Below are 12,084 nucleotides of genomic sequence, written 5' to 3'. Positions count from 1 at the left end.
AAACTGTCATCAGCGCAATTTATGAAACCTGTATGGAGTGTACAAACAAACAGGCAGATAAAAATATAACCCCAGATATAACTTATGGATTATTGTTCATCCACAGAGGCACACATGCCAAGCTGCACTGCTTCTCACCATCGGTCAAGACTTTAAGGACCTGTCACTTTTTCTTCTCCGAGGTTCTATTTTACTTTGGAGCCATGAGGACATGTCCAAACTTCACCTCACCTTCCCTGTGCTCCCTAATATTTACAATCGATCCCAGGCCAAGCCCTGTGCGTCTGATAAAGCACTGATAGTGCCAGAGCCTGACAAGTGATGTACAGCATGGTGTCTGCCGCAGCAGATTGGATTTTCAGGCCCGCTGATTCGCTGAGAGATTGCGACTGAACCCCCACAACCCCCCTCTGTTTCTCGCTCTCACTTATTCTTCTCTTGGGTCCTTAAAGGAGACCTTGGGGAATCAAGCTTTTCTGAGTGTGGATTCATTGTCGCAATTAAAAATAATGTCCGGAGCCCCTTGAGGTAGCTCGTAACGTGTGTGTGTGTGTGTGTGTGTGGAAGGGATGAGGTAGAGCCCAGCCTCCAAAATCCCAGCTGCGCTCTTTGGAGTGACAGGGGGCTAGAAATGCTACGGCGCTAATCAGCAAATTGACTGCAGCATTTATTTATTTATTTATTTATTTACAATCAAGGACAACAGCATGCCGTGTGGACAAGCTGCAGCTGCCTACCATTTCCCACACAATGGCCGTGCAAGTGTGTGTGTGTTTTCCACCCCCATTGTGTACAGTTGAGATGTTTGTTCAGAGACAATAGACACCTAGAGAATGAGACGCAGCCTATTGGCAGTGGCTTTGTGCTCCGGTGGCAATCAGGGATATGAAAAACAAATATGATTCACGGAGAAGGACAAAAAACAAGCAGATTCTGATGAGAGAGTCAACACACACACAAATCCGGAACATGATTGAAATGTGTCAGGGATTCCAGATTCCATTTATTTATTCAGATGAATTTTTTTTTCCTTCAGGATTGTCACACCCACTCGAGGGTCACATGACTTCTTGTGATTGATCATCCTGCAAACAAAAATATTTTCCTCTGGTCAAACAACGGCTAAACTTTTTTTTAAAAAGCAGCATTTTTGGAGGTATGTTAAAATTGTGTGAAAATCTGAGAACGCCAAATTTTTACACAAATCTTTAGACAAAAATTAGACATGCTCTGTTATTTTTTTCCAAATTCATATACTGTGCCTTGTGAAGGTCAAGAGGTGCATTCAGGTAGATGGAAACGTGTCTCTAAAGTAAGTGCACCCCTGTCGTACCGCCAGACCACCACCTCAAAATCTGTGATCTGCTGTCACTAATTTTGGGAGGTATGTTAAAATGATCAGTGGCGTCACCTCACCTCACAGCTCCATGGTTTGCTCCATGGCTAGGTCTTTGAAAATCGTTTTCCAAAAGTCGATCATCCACACTGAAACGTCTGAAACCATTTATGTCCCTGGACTGCACCTGATGAAAATGCAAGATGCTTCGACCTGCATCATTTCCACCTGCTGTTTATTTCATTTCCGGCTCGTTGAATCGTTATCCAGCATCTTAACTGAATTGGTCACATGACTGCATCACATGACTAAAAATTTGTCATTTATCTAAAAGAGTCATTCACTTTACTCCCTGATCAATTGGACATTTATATTTGCCTTATATATATATATTTATCTTACAAATGCACACTGTACTGTACATACTGTATTTATTTATTGTTATACCATTTAAATTTGTCCATTTACATCTACATATATGTATATATTGTATCTTTCTATATATTATAGTTTACACATATATATTATTTATTTATATATTATTTTATTTTTATATATACTATATATTATACTATATTATATTTTATATTATATTATATTTTTTGTTTTTATTTTATCTTATATTATATATATATATATTTTTTAAATTATTATTATTATTTATTGTTTATATTTAGATTATATATACATGCATACCTGATACATGATTATATATGCATCTATACCTATATATACACTATATTGCCAAAAGTATTCGCTCACCCATCCAAATAATCAGAATCAGGTGTTCCAATCACTTCCATGGCCACAGGTGTATAAAATCAAGCACCTAGGCATGCAGACTGTTTTTACAAACATTTGTGAAAGAATGGGTCGCTCTCAGGAGCTCAGTGAATTCCAGCGTGGAACTGTGATAGGATGCCACCTGTGCAACAAATCCAGTCGTGAAATTTCCTCGCTCCTAAATATTCCACAGTCAACTGTCAGCTGTATTATAAGAACGTGGAAGTGTTTGGGAACGACAGCAACTCAGCCACGAAGTGGTAGGCCACGTAAACTGACGGAGCGGGGTCAGCGGATGCTGAGGCGCATAGTGCGAAGAGGTCGCCAACTTTCTGCAGAGTCAATCGCTACAGACCTCCAAACTTCATGTGGCCTTCAGATGAGCTCAAGAACAGTGCGCAGAGAGCTTCATGGAATGGGTTTCCATGGCCGAGCAGCTGCATCCAAGCCATACATCACCAAGTGCAATGCAAAGCGTCGGATGCAGTGGTGTAAAGCACGCCGCCACTGGACTCTAGAGCAGTGGAGACGCGTTCTCTGGAGTGACGAATCGCGCTTCTCCATCTGGCAATCTGATGGACGAGTCTGGGTTTGGCGGTTGCCAGGAGAACGGTACTTGTCTGACTGCATTGTGCCAAGTGTAAAGTTTGGTGGAGGGGGGATTATGGTGTGGGGTTGTTTTTCAGGAGCTGGGCTTGGCCCCTTAGTTCCAGTGAAAGGAACTCTGAATGCTTCAGCATACCAAGACATTTTGGACAATTCCATGTTCCCAACTTTGTGGGAACAGTTTGGAGCTGGCCCCTTCCTCTTCCAACATGACTGTGCACCAGTGCACAAAGCAAGGTCCATAAAGACATGATGACAGAGTCTGGTGTGGATGAACTTGACTGGCCTGCACAGAGTCCTGACCTCAACCCGATAGAACACCTTTGGGATGAATTAGAGCGGAGACTGAGAGCCAGGCCTTCTCGTCCAACATCAGTGTGTGACCTCACAAATGCGCTTCTGGAAGAATGGCCAAAAATTCCCATAAACACACTCCTAAACCTTGTGGACAGCCTTCCCAGAAGAGTTGAAGCTGTTATAGCTGCAAAGGGTGGACCGACGTCATATTGAACCCTATGGATTAGGAATGGGATGTCACTTAAGTTCATATGCGAGTCAAGGTAGGTGAGCGAATACTTTTGGCAATATAGTGTATATATATATATATATATATATATATATATATATATATATATATATATATTTATATAGACACACACAAAATAATTGTGAAAAACCAATAGTTATCGGATATGCATATGCAAATATATACATATATATATATATATATATATAAGATAACTATTGGTTTTTCACAATTATTTTGTCTTTAATTTCTACCATTTAATTTTCCCTATTTTTCGTATATTTTTAACTATATGCCTTTATTTTTCATGTCCACACACTAATTTTTACACTTTTCTTTCTTTAAATGTAGGAAAAAAGCATTTCACTTCATGTCGTACTGTGTATGATTCCGTATGTGATGAATCAAATTTGAATATGAATTTAAGAGTCATTCACCTAAAAGAGTCATTCACCTAAAAGAGTCATTCATCGAAAAGAGTCGTTCATCGAAAAGAGTCGTTCATCTAAAAGAGTCGTTCACCTAAAAGAGTCTTTATCCTAAAAGAGTTATTAACCTAAGTCATTAACCTAAAAGAGTCGTTCACCTAAGAGTCATTCGCCTAAAAGAGTCGTTCACTTAAAACAGTCATTTGCCTAAAAGAGTCGTTCACTTAAAACAGTCATTCACTTAAAAGAGTCTTTATCTTAAAAGAGCCATTCACCTAAAAGAGTCGTTCACGTAAAAGACTTGTTCATCTAAATGAGTCATTCACCTGAAAGACTTGTTCATCTAAATGAGTCATTCACCTAAAAGACTTGTTCATCTAAAAGAGTCGTTCACCTAAGAGTCATTCGCTTAAAAGAGTCGTTCACTTAAAATAGTCATTCACCTAAAAGAGTCTTTATCTTAAAAGAGTCATTCAACTAAAAGAGTCGTTCTCGTAAAAGACTTGTTCATCTAAAAGAGTCGTTCACCTAAGAGTCATTCATCTAAAAGAGTCGTTCATCTCAATGAGTCGTTCACCTAAAAGACTCGTCCATCTAAAAGAGTCGCCCATCTAAAAGAGTCATTCACCTACAAGAGTCATTCACCTACAAGAGTCATTCACCTACAAGAGTCATTCACCTAAAAGAGTCGTTCACCTAAAAGTGTCGTTCATCTAAAAGAGTCATTCACCTACAAGAGTCATTCACCTAAAAGAGTCGTCCATCTAAGAGTCGTTTATCTAAAAGAGTCAATCACCTAAAAGAGTCGTTCATCTAAAAGAGTCGATGACCATTAGAGTCGTTAATCTAAAAGAGTCGTTCATCTTTAAGAGTCACTTACTTAAAAGAATCATTCATCTAAAAGAGTCAATCACCTAAAAGAGTCGTTCACGTAAAAGAGTCGATCACATAAAAGAGTCGTTCATCTAAAGGAGTCCTTAACTCTTAGAGCTGAGTCAAATATGTGACACTTCGATGCGAAAACAGCGTTTTCAAATTGATCCACTTTGGAGAGCTTTTTCGAAAGTGCAGGCTTTTCAAATCCAAGCTTCCTTAGTTCAACACTGGAGCTAGGATATTAGCTTAACAGCTAACAAGTCTCAATTTATTTGATTGGTTTATTCCATGTTTAAAAAATGATCCAGTGTTAAACTAAACAACACCAATTTATTCATGTTTACAGATTAAAGAATCCTGAACCATGTGAGCGATCGCAGTTTTCTGATTTTAGACGAAACAGAAGTCTAATTCTAAAAAGCTTTAATCCGGATGGACAGCAAACCGGCTGGAGCGATCCATTCCGTTAGCGGTAACAGGAGATGTTGTGTAAGTTGTGTAGGTGTAGATATTCTCCACAGAACTCTCTTTAAACCTTTCTGCTAAAAAAATCAAACGCAAAATGTTTCCATGAAGAAATTTCTTTATTTGGTTGCATATAAAACCATTTCATACATTTATCAATAAAAACACTTTATTATTGGTTCAGTCCTGACTTCAGATCACACATTCTACAATATGATCAGATCCTCATCATTCATCACTACAAATAAAATCCACAGCTCATTTTTTTTAACAGGCTCAGAATGGGTGCATGTGTGTTTATGTGTGTGTGTGTGTGGTTCTGATGATGATTCTTGCCGTCTCTGCTCTGATAGACTTATTTGTGTTTGAGCAGCCGACGGGAGTGTGTGTGCACGGCCTCCACAAACGCGCCTACGCTCTCAGGATCCATGTCTGGGTACAAACCGTGGCCGAGGTTGGCGATGTAGCCCCTGGTGCTGAACGCCTCCACCATCGTCTTTACGATATCAGAAATACTCTCCTAAAAACACACACACACACACACACACACACACAATCAGGTTAACATTTGTGTAGGTTTATATTGTGCGTTTCTTCCTACACATCTTGTTCTGATTTAACTATTAACCAAAACAGTGCATTAAGAGTCGCTTACCGAAAAGGTTATTTTATCTAAAAGAGTTGTTCACCTAAAAGAATCATTCATCTAAGAGTCGTTCACCGGAAAGAGTCGTTCACCTAAAAGAATCATTCACCTAAAAGAGTAGTTCACCGAAAAGAGTTGTTCACTGGAAAGAGTCGTTCACCTAAAAGAGTTGCTCACCTAAAAGAATCATTTACCGAAAGGAGTCGTTGACCGAAAGGAGTCTTTCACCGAATTTAACGAAAAGAGTCATTCACCTAAAAGAATCGGCTCCCAGAGCTGAGTCAAATATTCATTTAAAGATGACATCACTAGTGCTTAGTTCCATCTCTTTAACCATGACCTTCACCTCCATCATGAATAAATGGTGATGTATTGAATGAAACAGTTCGGATCAAGAGTATTGGCACCCCACATTGGGGTGGGGGGGCACATGGAACATGAGCATTAGAACGAGGTTTGAGGTTAAAGTGTTACCTTAGTAGCATACAGTGCACAGGGGTCCATGTTCCCTTGCAGACTGACTTTCCCTCCAGTCCTCTGTCTGTACACACACACACACACACACAGGTGTAAACCTCTGCACAGTATTTAGCGGAAACAGAAAAATAGAACTGGGATGTACCATGAAGCAGGGTTTAGGGGTGACTCACCGTGCCACGCGAGGGTCAATGGTCCAATCCAAGCCCACCACTTCATAGTGAGACTGGGAGAGGTCCTCCAGAGCGTAATGGCCGTCCTTGGCAAAAACAATCTGATCCGATGGTAAACAGAGGCAGTGTTAGTAAACTGAAACACAACACTTACACAATACTGACACCTCCTGCTGAGGATTAGCAAGTGGCACAAAACAAAAGATCAGATTTTAATCATTTGTTTTAAAACAGTGTGGCTAAGGACCGAAGTGACCACTTATTTTCTCCCGGATGTACTGAGTGTACTAAATATCCAAAAGAGTGCACTATGTAGTGAATTAGGAACAGATTTAGACATGCCAAGTATCTTCTGACGCACGGGGTTTAATCATTTCAGCATTCAATATGCACTATATTGGCAAAAGTTTTGGGACACTCCTCCAAATCATTGAATTCAGGTGTTGTTTTTCAGGGGTTGGACTCGGCCCCTTAGTTCCAGTGAAAGGAACTCTTAATGCTTCAGCTTCATACCAAGACATTTTGGACAATTTCATGATCCCAACTTGGGGATGACCCCTCCCTGTTCCAACATGACTGCACACCAGTGACCAAAGCAAGGTCCATAAAGACATGGATGAGTGAGTTTGGTGTGGAGGAACTTGACTGGCCTGCACAGAGTCCTGACCTCAACCCCATAGAACACCTTTGGGATGAATTAGAGTGGAGACTGTGCGCCAGACCTTCTCATCCAACATCAGTGCCTGACCTCACAAATGCGCTTCTAGAAAGAGAATGGTCAAAAATTCCCATAAACACACTCCTAAACCTTGTGGAAAGCCTTCCCAGAAGAGTTGAAGCTGTTATAGCTGTAAAGGGCGGGACAACTCCATATTACATTCATGTGCATGTGAAGGAAGATGTCCCAAAACTTTTGGAAATATAGTGTAGATTGAGCAAGAGAGCAGAGACAGAGCTGAGGAAAATCTTCCTGAGAAGAAAAGAAACATTGAGAGGAACCAGACTCGTCCATCTCTGAACACCAGTATTCAGTTAGAATAATGTTTAGGAAACAGATTTCAGAATAAAAGGACATTTGTGGTCAAGTTAAAGATTTGAAGAAGCTCCACCCACCATGGGGACGTTGTCCAGTCCCGCCTCCTTCAGCCTGTCCTTTACTCTGCGTGCGATGTCCCTGAGGTACGGCAGAGCGAACACTTTAAACTCCACTGGCCCCAGACAGCCGGCGTGGGATTCAAACACCTGCAGGGCCTGAACACACACACACACACACACACTATGATCATCATCATTTCTACACAGGTGCCAAGGTAATGAGAAAATCCTAGCAGGGAGAAAGAAAAAAATCCCAGTCATGTCTGCACAAGGTCGAAGGAAACATATAAACAGTAAAAGTCCAACATGACCGCTATTTAATAATTAGCAACTCCGTCTTATTTCTGTTGCCTCACAAAAATGTCCACAGGTCAAAGTTGAACTATAAATAGCAAAATCAGCCGAGATTAAAAGGAAATGAAGACATTTCACGTTCCGTAAAAACCATGAGGCCAAAAATCCCACGTTTTCACCTATTTGTTTTTCCCCCAAGGTTTCCGAGTGCACTGGTCAACGTTCGGCTAGTAAACAAGCACAAGATGAGAGTTTTGCAAATTAGCGATTTTTTTTTTCCAACAAAAGGATTTTGTGTTTTTGCACAAAGCATGAACATTTCTCCAGCTAAAAAAGCAAAAGAATGTAGATAAAAAAAAGCATAAATAATGATTAAAATGTAGATATTCAAAAAAATATTCCTCTTCTTAAATTCCGGATTCTGTCCTGATGTGTCTAATTAAAGAACAGAATATAGAAGCCAATGCAAAAATAAATTAATTAATTAACTACAAAATAAGTAAATCAATCGATCAATCAGTCAATAAACACACAAACAGATAGATAGATAGATAGATAGATAGATAGATAGATAGAGTACATTATTATTTGATGATCCCCTACACAAAATTCCGTTCAGGTATTCCGAACAATACTGACATGTATAAGAACCCCTCACCTGAGCTCCGGCTCTGACCTGACCCAGCAGATACTCCACGATCAGGTCAGTCAGGCGTTTGAGGAGCATGTGACTGGCCTCAGGGTGACGGTATAACCAGCGCTTTGCCTTGGAGTGTGTGCTGGAGCCGCCGCCTTCAATCATGTAGGACATCAGAGTCCACTGTGTACCAGAAACACACACACACACACACTCTGTTTCAGTATAATCTTACAACAAAACATACACACGCATACATGCTCACATCATCCTACAGTGCTGATTTTTCAGAGTTTGTGTCGACATTAAAAGAAAAGAAAAACGTGTTTAATCCTCGTCCACTCACTGGAGCTCCGCTGAAGCCGATGAGAGGAACTTTTCCTTCCAGTTTGTGTCTCGTCAGTGTGATGGCTTTGAACACGTAACCCAGCTCGGACTCCACGTCCACTTCAGACCGAAGTCTCTGCAGATCATCCGGCTCTTTCAGGGGCTCTGGGAATGTCGGACCTTTTCCTGCTACCATCTGGACATCCATACCTAGAGCCTACACACACACACACGCACGTTATATATTTATGTTGCATTATTTTTTATAATGTGCACTATATTGGCAAAAGTTTTGGGACACCCCTCCAAATCATTGAGTTCAGGTGTTGTTTTTCAGGGGTTGGGCTCGGCCCCTTAGTTCCAGTGAAAGGAACTCTTAATGCTTCAGCTTCATACCAAGACATTTTGGACAATTTCATGCTCTTTGTAGGAACAGTTTGGGGATGACCCCTTCCTGTTCCAACATGACTGCACACCAGTGACCAAAGCAAGGTCCATAGAGACCTTCTCATCAACCTTCTTGTCAACACCATCAGTGCATGACCTCAACCCCATAGAACAACTTTGGGATGAATTAGAGTGGAGACTGAGAGCCAGACCTTCTCATCAACATCAGTGCCTGACCTCACAAATGCGCTTCTAGAGGAACGGTCAAAAATTCCCATAAACACACTCCTAAACCTTTTGGAAAGCCTTCCCAGAAGAGTTGAAGCTATTATAGCTGCAAAGGGGCGGGACAACTCCATATTACATTCATGTGCATGGAAAGGCAGACGTCCGAAAACTATATTTATATATTTATTTGGCAATATAAGGTATATATTGTAAGTAATTAACATGAGCCTCCTCTGACCTGAGGCACCACCAGGATGTCTGAGAAAATGATGGCAGCGTCGAAAGGGAATCGTCTCAGCGGCTGCAGGAGAATAAGGATAAGATGTTTATTTATTTACCTCATAAATAAACTCTGAGAGGTCAGATTAGATGTTTAAGTGTGTTAAAGGTACAGACCTGCAGCGTTAGCTCACAGCAGTCCTCTGGAGAGCGGCACGTGTCAAAAAAATCCTTCCCTGCTCTGAATTCCCGGAACTCTGAAATAACATTGCAGTCAGTTGAATGTATATATTCACACACACACACACACACACAATTACATATGTAAATAAGTAAATTATTGAGCACATGTTAGTAAGTTAACAAGCAGGTTAGTTACGCAGTAGGTACAGAGTATAATAAATAAATTAGTAAGCAGGTTAGTAAGTACTTAGGATAGTAAGTAAGCTAGCAAATTCATAAATAGGTATGTTAGTAAGTTAGTAAGACACTCAGATAACGAGTTAGTAAGTTAGTTCTTAGGTTAGTATGTAATTTATATAGTCTGTTAGTTATTAAGAAAAAAATCTAATTAATTAGGAAGTTACTAAAGTTAGTAAATTTATTAAGAAGTAATAGCGCAACCACATGTGTAAATAGGTAAATTATTGAGCACATATTAGTAAGTTAGTGAGCAGGTTAGTTACATAGTTAGTGAGCATGTTAGGAGGTTAGCGTGTTACTTATGTAGAAAGCAAGTTAATAAGGAGATAGTTTCTTAGTAAACTAAAAGTTTATTGTTCAGACAGGACAGATAGACAGCTCTGTTACTCAGTCACGTGCGCGTGCTACCTGGCAGGTATCGTCCAGCTTGGCGCATGCACCACACCGGAACATGCTCGACCTCTTCACCTCGAGCTGCTCGCAAAAACGTGTCATTTTTCAGCTCAGGAAAGTCTTTAGGCCTGTAAAGGTAAGCGGTGCATTTAGAAACGTCCATGACTCGAACCCTCGACTCTTTCCTCATGCAGTGAGAGAGACTTTATTATTATCTTCATCTCCCAGTTCAGCTGCCTCTCCCTCCGCTTCTCAGGGTAATCACGATCAACAGCTTTGACAAGAGGAAAGGTGGAGAAAGAAGATAAGACCTTCCCATCACTCCCAAATAACGGCAGGATTCCTCAGGAAGTCACACTGCATGCATGAGCAGGCATGAGCCAATGCAAATAAAGCTTTTTATTCTCACAACAGCTTAGAATAAAATCTAAAAACACATCAGACGTGGATAGAAGCGAAATAGAAGCACTAGTGTTTGTTTCAGGCATTAGTTAAACATTTAACAGAATTACTTAGACCCTGACCTTGTACATTTGAGATAAAAACGTGACAATATTCATGCCCAAAACTTTACAATTATACAAAGAACTTTATAGCTATCTTCTTTTCAAAGTTAGCAATCAAAAAGGAAATAAATCTTTCTAAGAATTACCGTTAAAGACACAACATAATAATAATAATAATAATAATAATAATAATAATAATAATAATAATAATAATAATAATAATAGGGCTGTCACGTGACGAATCACTTGATCTCTCACTAGAGCCCTTAAAACCAGTCCGTAATATAGCTAATCAACTGGATTTGCCTTTAAATCACACACAAAGACAAAGTTCACACATTTCCTCCTCTCACTCAGGACGATAAATAATAAACTTACAGAATATGATCGTCTTTATCCATCGTGCAAAGCTGCTCGAAAGATCAACTCACAACAGCGTCTTTAATACAAAACTCTCTCCTAAAACACGACCGTATCCCAAATATATCCCTAATCCCTACATGTGCACTACTAACGGCTATGGGAATAACGGGTTTAAGACCCTACACAGTGCACTACATGTCTGATATGAAGCGCGTTGTATTTTAACTGACGTTCTGCCTTCTAGCGCAAGGGCGCGGCCATCTTGAATCGGTCACGTGATAACGAGTGGGCGGGGTTAGGCGGCTGAATGGAGTTAAGATTTTGTTTGCTTTTTTTATATCCTTATTAAATGTTATAATACAAATAAAACAATAAAACAAAAATATTAAAATCAATGTAATAATAAAAATAATTGTGCATTATGTTATTATTATTTTTTTATTATTTTATTTTATTTTTTTATTATATATTGTTTTCAATATCAGATTTTAGAATTTATTTTATTTTTGTCCATGATTTGCATCACTAATAGCTATAGATATTAATTGTATAATATAATTATATAATTATTATGTTAGTCATGATAATCATAAAAAATAATTCTGTATTATTTTATATTATATATTTATATTATTATATTAATAGATTTATATTATTATTATTATTATTATCATCATATTATAATTCCTTTATATTTTTATATATATATTTTTTACTTTTTATTTTTTAATTATAAAGGCAGGTTAGAAGTATTAATAATACTTTTTTTTTTTTTGCTATAAGCCCTTTGTATGTAGAATTATTTATTGTAAATAAACTGAATTTAATTATAATGGTCATCATAAATAAATTTTAAAAAATTGCATTCAGAAATTAAAAATGCTTTTACTTAAGAA

General features: G+C 38.9%; 1 protein-coding gene across 1 annotated transcript; it reads right to left on the bottom strand.

The window, feature by feature from the left end:
* Positions 1 to 5,120: 5,120 nt before the first annotated feature.
* Positions 5,121 to 11,449, bottom strand: urod (uroporphyrinogen decarboxylase). The gene is made up of 10 exons (XM_058417855.1): positions 11,204 to 11,449; positions 10,335 to 10,447; positions 9,681 to 9,760; positions 9,523 to 9,585; positions 8,689 to 8,886; positions 8,364 to 8,525; positions 7,430 to 7,567; positions 6,317 to 6,417; positions 6,141 to 6,207; positions 5,121 to 5,540 (listed from the first exon to the last, which is right to left on the bottom strand). The coding sequence occupies exons 1-10, from the start codon at positions 11,224 to 11,226 to the stop codon at positions 5,376 to 5,378; spliced, it is 1,110 nt and encodes a 369-aa protein (XP_058273838.1). The 5' UTR covers positions 11,227 to 11,449; the 3' UTR covers positions 5,121 to 5,375.
* Between the last annotated feature and the right edge of the window lie 635 nt (positions 11,450 to 12,084).

Source organism: Hemibagrus wyckioides, linkage group LG20, assembly GCF_019097595.1.
Source record: "Hemibagrus wyckioides isolate EC202008001 linkage group LG20, SWU_Hwy_1.0, whole genome shotgun sequence".
In the NCBI taxonomy this organism is placed as follows: domain Eukaryota; kingdom Metazoa; phylum Chordata; class Actinopteri; order Siluriformes; family Bagridae; genus Hemibagrus; species Hemibagrus wyckioides.
This window is presented reverse-complemented; position numbering and strand designations above follow the sequence as displayed.